Source organism: Branchiostoma belcheri, unplaced genomic scaffold (genome assembly GCF_001625305.1).
Source record: "Branchiostoma belcheri isolate BF01 breed outbred unplaced genomic scaffold, Haploidv18h27 scaffold9, whole genome shotgun sequence".
Classification (NCBI taxonomy): Eukaryota; Metazoa; Chordata; class Leptocardii; order Amphioxiformes; family Branchiostomatidae; genus Branchiostoma; species Branchiostoma belcheri.
Window position 1 is genome coordinate 3,982,345 of NW_017804575.1, and position 15,000 is coordinate 3,997,344.

General features: G+C 40.6%; 2 protein-coding genes across 2 annotated transcripts in view; one reads left to right on the top strand and one right to left on the bottom strand.

The window, feature by feature from the left end:
• Window positions 1-3,494, bottom strand: part of LOC109487743 (signal peptidase complex subunit 3-like) — a 3,746-nt gene extending 252 nt beyond the window's left edge. Inside the window, exons 1-5 of the mRNA XM_019791806.1 lie at window positions 3,234-3,494; window positions 2,486-2,559; window positions 2,052-2,128; window positions 1,071-1,186; window positions 313-493 (exon numbers count right to left, since the gene is read on the bottom strand). Of these exons, the coding sequence (XP_019647365.1) occupies window positions 358-493; window positions 1,071-1,186; window positions 2,052-2,128; window positions 2,486-2,559; window positions 3,234-3,376 (546 nt within the window). The 5' untranslated portion in view covers window positions 3,377-3,494 and the 3' untranslated portion in view covers window positions 313-357. The remainder of the gene's footprint in view (window positions 1-312; window positions 494-1,070; window positions 1,187-2,051; window positions 2,129-2,485; window positions 2,560-3,233) is intronic.
• A 4,279-nt stretch (window positions 3,495-7,773) lies between these two features.
• LOC109487643 (protein furry homolog) overlaps window positions 7,774-15,000 on the top strand; it is a 57,202-nt gene continuing 49,975 nt past the window's right edge. Inside the window, 4 exon segments of the mRNA XM_019791648.1 lie at window positions 7,774-8,137; window positions 12,928-13,139; window positions 13,565-13,618; window positions 14,560-14,732. Of these exon segments, the coding sequence (XP_019647207.1) occupies window positions 8,035-8,137; window positions 12,928-13,139; window positions 13,565-13,618; window positions 14,560-14,732 (542 nt within the window). The 5' untranslated portion in view covers window positions 7,774-8,034.

A 15,000-nucleotide genomic window follows, 5' to 3' on the forward strand; every position in this document is an offset into this window, starting at 1 on the left:
CCTAGGCATCCTATTATAGGCCCAAAATGGTATGATAGGAGCCATGAAGTCAACACACCTGGCTGGTTCAAAATCTGAACAATGAATTTTGAACTTTTAATGATACTACTGCATTGAAAGATGGAATGGCTGTAACAAGTAGTAAGAAAAGGACTGTTTTCAACTGTTCAAGGCAAAATATGAGCATTTTGCAGTTTATTCTGAATTTTTATTTTTATTTGCAAATCAGAAAGAAATGAAGCGGCGAATCCGTTAACCAAGAAATTAAATTGGTGTGGCCTTAACCAAGAAATTAAATTGGTGTGGTCTCTGTTCTACACTATCCCACTACAATCTGGCGTTGTCGGGTGTGTCCCTCTATATCCTGGCGTTGCCGGGCGTGTACTCGTCAGGAAACTGGAATGTCTTTGACCCCACACCGCTGATTCTGGGCAGGGTTCCAGCATTGGGGATGACGTTCCAGGACAGGGTCAAGGTCACATTCTGGTTACCTCTGTGGGAAGACAAACCAGACTTCATGTTTACATGTATCTACATATGGTATATGTAACATATGGTACAGTATATGAAACATACATCTTCAACAGAGCAAACCTACCAATTCCATGTGTGAAGGTGTCACCTTTTTACCTCAATGAAAAGTAGGGGGTATTGTTTTTGGTATGTCGACTCTACATGTGTGTGTGTTTCTGCATGGCCCTTTGGTCAGGTTGTAATGGATATGGTTGGGTTCAGTCCGTCCCATATTGAAAATTGTGGCAACTCCAAAATGAGCTGATCCAAACAGCAAAACACCTTTTGTATTCAAAGGTTTAACTTAAATGGCAACCACCATCGTCCTCCACATAGATCATTTCATTTCCAAGATGTCACAATTTTTAAATCAGAAATCAAAATTCAATAAAAGCTGACACCTTCCAATTTTCAATTTGTGGGTTTGCCTTGCTTGATGCCATGCGGCCCATGCTGTATGCAAACTAGGAAGTGACTTGTCCGGTCATGGCTGACTCAAATCAGAGTTTTGAGGAGGCTGAATTGACGGGGTGAGAGAGAACCAAGAGTGAACCCACCTGAGTCCCTTCCCATCATCGAAGAAGTAGTACTTGGAGTGGAGGCTGCGATAGTCCAGCCGGGCATTCTCCCCTCTCCTGATGATCTTATCCCATAGAACAACCTGGTTCAGCTTCTACAGGGGGGAATTCACAGAGCATTTTTTCTGTTAGGCCACACCAATTTAATTCCTTGGTTAACAGATTTTTCTAGAAAAATAATGGAGCGGGCGGGTGAAAAAAAATTAATAAAAACAGGCCTAGGCAACCTATCATGGCCCAAAATGGTATGATAGGAGCCATGAAGTCAACACACCAGGCTGGTTCAAAATTTAAACAATGAATTTTGAACTTTTAATGATACCATTGCATTGAAAGATGGAATAACTGTAATAACTAGGATGAAAAGGACTGTTTTCAACTGTTCAGGGCAAAATATGAGCATTTTGCAGTTGATTCTGAATTTTTATTTTTATTTGCAAATCAGAAAAAAATGAAGCGGGCGAATCCGTTAACCAAGAAATTAAATTGGTGTGGCCTTAGTGACAACATCCCAGACAAGCTCTGTACTTACAATCTTACCTTCAGATAAATATTGTTAGTCCACAACATATGACATAAGTGGCAAACTTGAATATCAAAGTTCTTTATTCACAACCACAGTTTCAGTTTTTGGACAGTTCAACACAAACTCATGTTTAGGTGATTCATTGCTTTCCATTAGTCCTGCCATGAATTGGAACAATTACACAGGCCAAAACTAACCATTACTAAATAATGTATCAGCAACATGCCCTTTTGTGCAACCTCATTCAAGAAGAAACAATGTGTAACTTCTTGAAGTCTATTGGCAACTTTCATAAGATTTATAGAAGCTTACACCACTTTTCTTTGGGACAGAGGCACACATTGGGTTTAGCGGTCAAAAAATTGAAATTAATTTACTGCTCCTTTATTAATATATTATTACTGGAATACACATGTAATGTTACATTGCCTTACATTGTTTGGACTGGTGTACTCTGCTGTCAGGTACAGGAAAAGCTGTTTCATGTTCCAGTTGAACAAGTGCTGGAGATGTGAACGTTTGGTCAAGGAAAAACACAACTCAAACATACAGTAGAAATTGTAAATATACATATCAGCATTATAAGCATGCATGAAATTTGTTCATGTTCAGACCTGGACCTGTACTAAAATACATTTACTGGTGCAGGTGTAGTGGCAATAAAACTTACAAGATACACAGTCAGCCCTACCATTCATACATAACGTTAGATATAGTCTTGTCTCACTAATAAAGTGGTCTCTTTTGTTGACTGTCAAGTTATGTGGCTATTCTTTCCTGACTAATTGTTACTTGCAAAAAAGGCAAAACAACAACAATAACAATAACAACAACAACAACAGCTGCCTGACATGTGCTGTAAGGATATCTGCCTGAAGGTCAAATGTGATGAAGCCAAGGTCATTCTTTTCTCTGGTTGTGCTGAAATCCTGGACATTTTTCCTGAAAAAAAAAAAGATAAATAAAAAATTATCAATCAAATACATTGTATTAATAATTACCCACTTGTGTTGAAAGGTACATCTGAAAATGTCTGTACAATCCAGAATATTCTTTAATAGCTTGTGTAAAAGTTGTTTAATTTCAACTGTTCCTATTACAATGTTTAATCAATTCTTGAAAGTGTGTTCAGCTCTACCAGCACACACCAAGACCCTAACAGTTCTGTAACAACAACAAATAGCCTCGTGGTCCATACGGTACACGTCATCTTAACACTCAATTAGTTTAAAAGTTCGGCAAACAAATCAACTCTGTCAGAAAATTCAGCATATTCAAATCCTTACCATAATGGTAACTACTTGAAGCGTGGAAAGACAATGATTTTTATCAAAACAGAATGCAACCGAAGTCACCATATTGTATTTTAATTGAGTTTGGTTTCTTGCATCAAGGACATGTTTCAAGGAAGAATATCTCGACGACTTTATGCATGGATCTCTGCTGGTTAAAATTATTGAGGTTTGCACATACAGATTCCTTAATAAATACATTTCATACAATCATTTCAATGACACGTAATGTTCGTTTTACAGGGTTGCCTATGCGCTGCAGCCACGTAACGCTACATATGTATGAAAAGGTGTGCTATGAAGGGGAGGGGGGCGGATACTCACACGATGATTTTGTTGACGTCTATCTTGATGGGAGACAGGTGGTCGTTCATGGCGGTCGTCAGGAAGCAGCAAAACGTCAGCGCTGCCATCACGCTCAGGGTGAAGGCGAAAATCGTGTTCGCCCGGGACAAAATCGTGTTCATCTTGCTGACTTTCCTGATCCACGGTCGGAAATTCTAAAATGACCGTGAGGGTAAAGCTAGCTACACATTCCCTCCCTGCCGATTCTGTAATGTAAAGCTAGCCGCACATCCGGGGTCTACTGATTCCGCGCGGTAAGCGTAGCGGTACATTCAGCTGTCACAGATTCGGCGGAGAGGTTAAAGGTTATCAGCGGAAGTTGGCGGAATCAGTGCGCAGGTTCGGAAAGTGCACAAGAGGAGGCAACCTTTCCTGTTGCACCTCCGCCTTGGGGGCAAGAAACGGCTTACGCTTCATCGAACGATAAATTCAGGCTTTGTTGTGAACCTGTCCCGTACGCACAGGTGCCGGAGAACCGCCGAGAGCAGCCGGCGGAGGCAGCTAGCTCGCCCGAGGTAGGGAGTGCCGGCTTCGCGGTAGAACTAAAAGCCCTTCGGTCTATTTTTTGACTGCTGCTATCTTTGGTTGTTTGTGTGTGTTGAGTGCCGTACACGAGCTGTGTCCATTTCCCGTCCTTCCCGCAGTGCGTCCCGCCCGGAGCGGTCATGTGCCAACGCGCCTTTGTAGTGGGTCTATCCAAGTCCCTGGTCCCCCTTCCCTTCTGAGACGTCTGAGTCAGCCTAAGACGCTAGTGGAGACATCTCAAGGGTGAAGATAGGCGGGAATGGCTCAGGAAGGTAAGTAGTAGCTTATTTACATTTTACACTGGATAAAGATAAACTGTGTATGATGATATACAAATTATGTAGCTTCTAACAAATTTATAGATGAGCGAGCATGCCTTTGTATTTGTGCGTGTGTGCAATATGATTGTGTACGTGTGCATGTTTGTGTGCTCGCACGTGTATGTGTGCAGGTGTGTGTGCGTATGTGCATGTGTACGTGTGTGTACAAAATTGCGGATCATGTGTACCTGTATGCGTGTGCATGACTTTGTGTGTGCGTGGTGGTGTATATGTATTTTGCAATAGATATAACGTTATGTGTGCATGCATATATATACTCCTCGGCTTATGTACACACCACTTTGAAACTTTGAACTTTACATTTGTGCAGAGCTAGGGTCAGGCCAATAAAGGTCAAGGCTAATTGCGTAAAAGTTAACCGTACCAACTGCCATTGCTGCCTAAGCCCTAGCCTGCTGCTCACATTTAGTACATATGGCCCTCCCTCCTAGTGTTAGTTCTGTGTATATGAAAGAAGGTCATGCAAGAAACCTTAATGGGAATGTAAAGACAGGCACCTCTGTGTGCTTGCTGGCCTGGTATTCAACCCAGGCTGGTATAAGGCCTAGGAAAAAAAATGCTGCGTTTCTGGTATCCCAACCGACCGTAATAAGCAAGAAACCAGCAATCCTAGCCTTTTTTTTCCTCGACCACTGGTAAGGCAATGAACCACGACCCTTTCCAGTGGCATGCATGTCCGGTGAGTGACAACATTTAGTATTCAAACTCGAGTCAGAATCAGAGGCATGGTCTCTAACCACTAGATTACGCACAGCCTAACAATGCTCAGGGTTCTAGCTAGTGCAAAGTAGCGTAGGGGCCCCCTACGCTATAATTTTGACCCCCTATGCTAAATTTTCCCCCCTACGCTATAATTTTGACCCCTATGCTAATTTTTAATACAGCATGGGGGGAATTTGACTGTATTTCTTTGTTCGAGAATGGCAATCAAATGTGAAAAATCAAGGATACATTGTACATACCTTAGAAATAACATTTTTTCCCTTTGGGTATCCCTCAAATGACCTCTTTTTAAGCTCAAATCTTTAAAAGCTCCGCTTTGCTGCCTCATCATGCGGCCAGTGCCACTACGTTAAAATTAAATCCTATCTAGGACCCTGATGCTAGCCCTTGACAATAGCTACATGTATGGTAGTTGGGCAACCCTGCTGTTATGTGAACCAATAGATAACAAAGATGCCACCAGCTAGGAGCTGCAAATTAGTGTTTTCTGATCAATACTATAGTTAGCAATCCTACTTTCAGATCTAAAGGCAAGGGTGGATGTCACTCAGACTATCTGTAGCTGTGTCTGTATCTGTATAGCCTTTGGAGTAACACACCAGCTGTCTTTCCCATGTTTAAGGAAGGCCTTAATATTTGCTCCTTAAGGAACCCAGTAGTATACAGTGTAGGCCACCTGAGGTAGCGCTGTACTCGTATGGCAGCCAGATCTAGACAATCACAACCTAATTGATCTCAAAGCTCTTGCAGTTCAACCCCAGGCTGCAAGGAGGTGTAGTCACCTCAGGGATATCATAGTATACATACAGTAGGCATACTTGTATATAATGGCATAATATTAGCAATGGCTTGATCAATGAAACAAGTGGGCATGTCTAGCCCATAAGACATGTTAGGCCACACCGACTTGATTTTATGGATGACATCTTCTAAAGACCCCCAAATTAGTGTGTGAGGGCGAATAAAAAAAATTCTGGCCAAAAATAAAAATGCTTCTAAACCACAGCGACAGTATACATGCTGGCTTTTTGCAGAATTTGTATATTGGCACCGTACGTATCATATGTATTGAGTTCTTGAGTCGTGGAGCTTTGGTAGCGTAAGTGCCATCCTCTATAGTTACCGTTTCTAACTATCATGGACTACCCAGGCCTAGAGCCAGGTCAGGACCTTGGAGAACGTAATCTTTTTTTTGAGAACAGTCGAAAATCAATGCGCGCGCGGATATCATCTATAAAATTAAGTCGGTGTGGCCTTATGTAGAACAATTACGTATGTTAGGTTTTAATGATAGCATTTTGTTGCATCAAGTAATATAAAACTGGACACCATATCTACCATGCCTGTACATACATTTAGAAAACATTGCTCACACTAGTGTCATACTCACTGTTTGAATTACAGACTGACACTGTAATTTCCAACAAAAAATAAATAGCAAAGATGGGAGTTTGTATTCGACTTAACAGTGCCTTTCTGTGTTACGGAATGGACAATCCATTGCTTTCATGTCATCATCTTATGCATAATCATATAGAACATGTTCTCCAAATTTTTATTGAGAGAAATAATTATGAAATATAGATGAGGGAAGATCATACTTTTAGGGTTCATATCAGCACAGCAATATTAAGTTCTTGTGAAAATAGAGAAATTAAATTTACGGTATTTCAGAAACTAGGATGTATATCTTTTGCAACTTTATAGTAGATGTTTAATGCTTAATACAGCGTGCAAAATACCTGTTGTCCAGTTGCCCCGGGCAACCAAATTTTACTTGGGGCAACCTATTTTTGAACCTAGGTAGCCCAGTGTGCTACCTGAATTTTAAGAATGCCCCCGCCCCCCCAACCCCCAAAAAAAATCATGCCCACTTGGCTTGCACCATTGTATCCGGCAGATTCTTTTTAATTTTAGGTATTAATGGCTATTACTAGTATCAGTATAAACTGGTGGATGTCCCAACTACTAAGTACCTAATACCAGCCCAGAAGAGAACAAGAAATAGCCACGCATTCAAGTACCAGAGTTATCAACCAAGGATTGAGGTGTTCAAGAATTCATTCTTTCCTAGAACTATCGCAGAGTGGAACTCACTGTCACCAAGTATAGTAGGGGCACTGTCAATAGATAGCTTTAAACAATGTCTAGAGCTAGAAGTTCAAGGGTTAGGTGTAACAAGTCGATCGGTGTAATATAGCCAGCTGCCGCCGCGCCGCGTGCCTGCGAAGCTGGTGTGTTACGCCGAAAGGCGGTTATACCGGCTATACAGATACAGATACAGATACAGATCAGTTAACTAAAGGCTGTTATAAATATTGTCAAAGGCTTATGTATGTAACATTACTTAATTTGAGGAAAGTAGTAACTTTTAGGTGGGGCAACCTAAAATTCTGATGGGCAACCTAATTTTTGCTGTAGGTTGCCCACTGGGCAACCTGGTTCAAAAAAGTATTTTGTACACTGTTAATATGACATGTGTGTATATTGAATACACACATGTAATATCTACAGACTGTGTATTTACTATAATAATGCTTGTCGGTCAGGTTACCCACTTTGACGTTCATCAATACTTTATAAGTTATAGAACATTTTTGAGTTTAATATCATGTCAGACTTTCAGGTGGAGAGGGTGACTCCACGTATTTTGCAGGGGTGTGTTTTCCTTTTACTTCTTTGTGTCCCTGTTAACTTTGTTTCGGTAGAATCAATGCTTTTTTCTGCTGTCGCCCATAGAACTGTAATACTTTGGCCTGAGAAACACAAAAGACAGAGACCTACAGCTGTGCAGGCTGCCCCCTCCCCTCCGGATATGGTACGACCCACTGGTCCCACCTGTTATACATAATTGATCCATGAATAGACACATACCTCCAGGCATAACATGTGCTCTATCATTCGAGCTATCAGTGCAACAGTTTTTTATTCTATTTACAATAAACAGTAAACAAACTTGTTGCTTTATACCAGGACGTGTTGTGAACATGACGTGTTGTTTGGTTGGGTTTGTTCCTGCGTAGGTTTTCGGACTTGTTGAGTTGGTAAAGTTGTCTGGCTGTGTTGTATGTAGTGGGTGGACCGGCCCCGGCGGAGGGCCCATTGTCCCAGTTTTAGCTGTAGGCGTTGTTGCACGTTAGGCCTGCCTGTCCGCTCCACATCAGTTCCAGCATGGAGGCAACAGGACCACCATGTCGTCCCCCGTGAACACAAGTTTAACCCAAATGTCGCGTTTTTCGCTGGACTGGGAGGAGCCAGTACCCTCCGAGGCTCACCTGCCGTACTACAGCACAGGTGAGTCACCTGGACAAGACCTGACAAGTCATCCCTCAGTCTTACAGACAATTATAAGAACGTGCGACACACATTCACTACAGTAACTGTTGTTTGTTTAGACTTGAATACCCAGTCTTGGTAATCATTCAGTTACGGAGTTTATATACCTGTGCTGAAAGGTGTCACCGACCCCTTTGTAAGCATCTTGAGATTGTGTCTTATTAGAGTTTGGTCAGATTCTTCTTTTTCAGAAGACGTGTTCCATAGCCCGAGGGAATTGAAATGTAATTGTATCATAATGGCACCATGATACAAAGTGTACATTTGTTCCTGGCCAACTTGTTTTTGCATTCTGTCAGTTCTGTCATTAATTGCTATCAGACTGGAAATGATTTCCAGAAAAGTGTTCCAAATAAAGAATGTTCATTAATTAAGTAAGGACTATAACGTTTGTATTGCTAAATGATAAATTTGTAAGTTATGTAGTGATATAAAAACGTCTAGACATCACCTTTTATAAACACAGTGACAATTCTTTTTCTGGTGAGGCTAAATATTGTCACAGTTGTATTAAAGGGTGGGGCACAATAATACTGTGCTCTGTGTTTGTGTTCGGTCATGCACATGCCTATGTGTGTAAATATTACTAGGTATTAACTTAGTACTGTAAACTTCATTCATTTTTGCAGGTAGTTGATTCCATGTTAGGAGGGTGAAGGAGGTTGTAGCAGTGTGTTACAAGCTGCGATTGAAACAATTCTGTTGCACAGAAGTAACACAAAATATATTTGCAGTGGCATGGTTTTGTTGTAAGAGGTCACCACAAAACCACGAAATAAAACCACTGCAAACAGTTCAAGTATTACGAAAACAAACTGTGAACCTTTTATTATATAAAGATAAACGTAACCTTGGCAACATGATGTCATTACAATCAAGTGAAAATGGACTGATTTTTGAAAGCTCTGAAATTTGGCAAAGTTGAGCATGGTTGACATTCTGTAACAATTAGTTTTGATATCTTATCTCACAGTGAATCAAAAATCAATTATGTATTGATTGTTTTCTAAAACATTGTTTTCTAAATGGAGGCAGTTTTTGTTCGTATTGTTGCAATTGTCTGCTGTATCACATCTCTTTGCAGGTACTGAGGTAGTATTGGAAATAGTTTTTGTAACATGCACCAGACAAATTTTACCCGCACTGCTTTATGCTAAGGCCTAGGAAAAAAATGTTGTGTTCCCTGTTTCCCGACCGACCCTAGAAAAAACTGCTGACCCTAGCCTCTTTTTTTTGGTGGACCCCTGCAAGGGACATAGGTTTCTTGAGCTCATCTAATTATTGACCATTTCTAGCTCCATGATCTGAAACCTGAGTAATGAAATGTTGTACAATCGGTTTTTTCCAACATTGACATTGAAAATATAAGTGTCCTTATGCAAGTTTTACTTTGTTACACTGTCTTTTATATGTTGGATCACTAGAGATCACCAAAGTCTAAAAAAGAAATAAAAAAAAAGATAATCCATACCTATACCAACACTAATTTTTTCAGGACTGGAACAGGAAACGCAACATTTTTTTTCATAGGCCTAAAAGTACTTAGTATGTGGTAATGACATCTGCTTTTGCAGATGTAATGCCTTTACCAGGCTGAGGGTTCATTGGTTTTGGAATTAAAGATCTGGATTTGACTTTAATACATGTTGTAAAGGTCCAGGAAATTTCAGTGACAGGATGCTTACTTTACCCCAAGGAAATGAAGTATTGTTTTTGGCTTGTCTGCCTGTTTTCCTGTATTCTCAATACCGGTATACATATATGACAGGCCAGCATGACAGGCCAGCATTGTTGTATGTATATACATCCTGAATGCTGTTATTTTTGTCTTTGGGTGGTGATGCAATATCATGGTGAAGTCTGCCATCTCTAAGTGCCTTCTGTATCTGTATTGGTATAGCCGGTATAACCGCCCTTCGGCGTAACAGACCAGCTTCGCAGGCATGCGACGCGTTGGCAGCTAGCTATATCACACCGAACGGCTTGTTACACTCGATCTTTCCACATTTGATTGCAGGAGTTGTTTAAAGCTTTCTAGTGATGATGCCCCAACTGTGCTGGGTGGCAACGAGTTCCAGTCTACGATAGTTCTGGGGAAATACGAGTTTTTGAACACCTCAATTCTTGGTTCATAACTCTGATATTTGCCTTGTTCACCATTACACTATTTATGCTCTTTGAGAGAAACAAGCGATTTTTGGTTCATATGTAAAGTGGGAAAAAGGTTGACATGCTGACACCAACTGACCAAGAGAGGTCCATATAGGGGGCTGTTGGTAGTTTAATCCAATCATAGTTTGGGCAAGCTGATTGGATAAATGGCCTGGAACAGTTCAATGTCACTCGGGTTAAGTCAGGAGGGAGATACGTGACTAAATTTTTAAAGTGTCAAATTTAATATTTATGAGGTTGCTTAATAACTTTGATCTTCAGAAATAAAAATCAATCATTCTGTGATGTTATTTAGTGGTGGCATATTAGAATTCTTTTGGTATTTGTTCCTTTTTTTAGTGAACCTTGTATTTTGCTTTTATATTGGTTTAACACTGCAGTTATGGTGGATTTAATATACTGACATAAATAAATATTTTATGGACACTTGTGGCCAAGTTAATTTTGTCTATCAATTTGTCCATTTTGTTGATATATTTCATTGATATATTTCTGCTCTCTTGCAAAATGATGTCATTCCAAAGCATTTCATGTTATCTATTAATAAGAATGACACTATTCATGATAATGCCATGATTTGTAACGATAATGTTCCCAGGGGTGATTTTTCAGTCTATTTCCCTGGCTGATTTTGTCTGTCGATTATTACTGCTATAATGAAGAAGGCCTTCCAATGATCCTTGTGGCTTTCATCTAGTCTAGTCCAGTATGATCATGAGTCAGGTGCTTGAGATAACAAAAATATTTGGTTGGTGGTCATTCAGTATTTTCAAAAATCTAAATGTCACATAACAAAAAATTATTTTGGTTGATGGTCATTCAGTATTTCCAAAAATCTAAATGTCGCATAACAAAAATATTTGGTTGATGGTCATTCAGTATTTCCAAAAATCTAAATGTCGCATAACAAAAATATTTGGTTGATGGTCATTCAGTATTTCCAAAAATCTAAATGTCGCATAACAAAAATATTTGGTTGATCATGGTCATTCAGTATTTCCAAAAATCTAAATGTCGCATAACAAAAATATTTGGTTGATGGTCATTCAGTATTTCCAAAAATCTAAATGTCGTATAACAAAAATATTTGGTTGATGGTCATTCAGTATTTCCAAAAATCTAAATGTCGCATAACAAAAATATTTGGTTGATGGTCATTCAGTATTTACAAAAAATCTAAATGGCGCAAAGAAAATGTAGATAATATTGTTCAGAATCTGAAGAGGAGAAAGTCTGTATTGTATCCCCCACCTGCCCCCCTCCCCACCCTGATAACTGAGGTGTTCCTAATATAGTCATGAGGATCACCTGACGTCATCGTCTGCCGGGACCTGCCAGCATTATCTCTGCAGGAGGCTCCCAAAGGGGAGCTCAGAATTGCCCATCAAGCAATATTGAATCTCCGTATTCAAAGCCTGTGTGACCTTGAAAAATACTATAAATAGGTTTCATAGCCTTTTTTTAAAACTGTTTGGCTCAATGTATGTCAGATATTCTATGAATACTGGGGAATATTTGTCTGGGATAAAAATATTGATTTACAACGGGGGTGCAGGAAAACCCCCAATCACAGCCTCCTGCAGCTGTAAGGCAGGCAGCCATTTTGGTGTTGTAAGAGGAGGATGACGGAGGCAGGTGAAGGTCAGGGGGAAGACCAGGGGCTGGTCAGCTGGGTCAGGTGTAGCCTGCTGGACACTCACCTGTTCCACCTGGACAGGGAGGAACCCAGCAATGAAGGTGTGTTGACAGCTGCAGGTTTCATGTGTTTGGACAGGTGTGGGGGGGGGGGTCAGGTGTCTAGGCCCCATGGCCAGATGTGAAGGGAGTATCAAGTGAACGATGGTGTTAAAACAAACATATATTGGATAGGATCTAGTCACAGGATAAAAGGAGACTTAGTATATAGTCTGGTTGAATTTAAAATGATATTCTGTAGCAATTATAGGCTTTTGGTCATGTGATTTGCAGGTAGTGACATGATTTGGTAGTTGGTCATGAGATTGTTGGCAGCAGTTGATCATGAGCTTCACACTAAGTTGGGATGATTGGCTATTGGTCATGTGGTCCATAGGCAGCATTCATGATTGGTTGTTGGTCATGTGATCTACAAGTAGCAATGATCGGTTGAGCACGTTGTCAGAACGTACTGCGCCTGCGCGAGACCCTGATTTTTGAGGGTTTTCTGTGGATTTTTGCTCACCGTTGCATTACAATTTTGTCTGTTGCAGGAGATATCTTTTCTGAGTCATAATATTTTGAAACTACAGATGGGATGTTAACCTTATATGTGCAAATACGACCTTGTATGAGACGTTCTGCCGAAGTGCTATGCACACACATTTCGGGTTTCGCACAGGAGCAGTACGTTTTGCCGACGTGCTGATCTGTTGTTGCTCAAGTAATCTACAGGCAGTAGTGATTGGCTGTTGGTCAGGTGATCTACAATACAGCAGCGATGATTGGATGTTGCCAACTAGTATTCATGTGACCTATAGGTGGCAGTGATGATTAGTTGTTGGTCATGTGATCTACAGATCAGCAGTGATGATTGGTTGTTTGTCACCTGGTATATACAGGCAGCAGTACGACCAGCGGGATGTCTGGCACCCCCGTGACCCCGCAGGCGACGCTACAGCGCGTGGGTTCGGTGCGGGAGAAGCAGTCACTGCGGGCAGTGACGAACATCGACCCCGAGATCAAACCTGGCGAATACGTACTGCGGAGCCTGTTCACTGAGTTCACCGTCCAGGCAGAGAGGAAGATAGAGGTCGTGCTAGCAGAACCACTGGTATGTAACATTACAGACAGTCACATTGAATTTGATTGATAGAGACTGATGTGATGAACTGTAGATCTAATACTGAAAAGAATATGACTTAACCAAGTATTTAGCTCTAGATCTATTTGCAGCCTTCATCAGTAAAACTGACCCACTTCATGGGGCTTACATGGAGGAGAGATGATCTACAAAAGGCACCAGCTACTATGTATTATGTTAGAGACAAGTCTTTGCTTTACACTGTTTTAACTTTTATTAACTTTTATTAACTTTTAACTTAAAATTATTTATAAGGTCTATAAAATACTGTAAGTTTGGAATCAGTTGTTGTTTTGCTGTTGTTGAAGCCATATACATGACAGTATTAGTCACACTGTTGTTAAAAGATGAGGTCTGATAAAATGGTAGTAATTTGTTTGCTCTTGACCCTGCAGGAGAGGCCACTGTCCAAGTCCCTCCAGAGGGGGGAGGACCCACAGTTTGACCAGGTAACGTCAGGTTTACCTCTTCTGTATCTGTATCTGTATAGCCGGTATAACCGCCTTTCGGCGTAACACACCAGCTTCGCAGGCACGCGGCGCGGCGGCAGCTGGCTATATTACACCGATCGACTTGTTCCACCTAACCCTTGAACTTCTAGCTCTAGACATTGTTTAAAGCTATCTATTGACAGTGTCCCTAATGTACTTGGTGACAGTGAGTTCCACTCTGCGATAGTTCTAGGAAAGAATGAATTCTTGAACACCTCAATCCTTGGTTGATAACTCTGGTACTTGAATGCGTGGCTATTTCTTGTTCTCTTCTGGGCTGGTATTAGGTACTTAGTAGTTGGGACATCCACCAGTTTATTAGTCATTTTGTACATCATGCATAGTCGAGACATCTTTCTTCTGTCTTCAAGTGAGGTCCACTGTAGGTTTCTTTTCATTTCCGTGACACTAGCACCTCTTACATAGTTGTTCATACAGAATTTTGCAGAACCTCTTAGGTTACTAAAGCCATTTTTTTGTCAGTTGTGAAACAGAAGTTAAAGATTCATGTACGAAAATAAAATATACAAATTTTCTGATTAAATTGTATCAATTAAAACAAAAAAAGTACAACCATTCTATGACACAAATCAATTATTATATTTAGAGCTTTTTGTCGCTTTTTGTAGAGTTAATTCAATTATTCAAATTGCAACAACAGTTGTGACTGCTGATGACATCATACTCATAGTAAGTATGTCAACCAGTTTAAAGCCCAGCATAGCAACTCAAGAAAAAGCATTCGTGTACATGTACTTTAATTTGAAAAGTCTTAAAGATCTTGCAATTACGTGACTTAATTACAATGACTAGGAACTGTTAAATGTCACGACAATAACTGGTCCATACATTGGAGTGATTGTTTTGCCCCCCTCTAACCCCCAATCCCCTCCCCCCAGCTGCTGAGTTCACTGAATGCCGTGGCTGAACACTGCCTGCCGTCGTTACTGCGTACGCTGTTCGAGTGGTACGACAGACAGAATGGACCAATGGCAGAGGCCATGGAGGGCGGGATGGAGGAGCCACGCCCCAGGACCAACACCAAGAGCGGGAAAGGGTACGGCAGCTCAAGGTCATTTACTTTGTGTTATTTCTGGGAGATTCATGGCTCAAGGTCACCAATATCAGGTGTGGTGTCAAGGACAACTTTGAAATTTAGTAGTATAGTGTCTGATTATTCAAAGTATGTGTATGATAAAATTTACTTGTCAGGTTTTGAGCTTTTGCAATAAGCAATGGTTATTTAATCAGTAAGCTTATATATACTTAGCTTGGTAGATTGTCTGACAAAATCTAGCTTTGAGTTCATGTTTTTGACCAAAAGAGCTGAATACATGTCT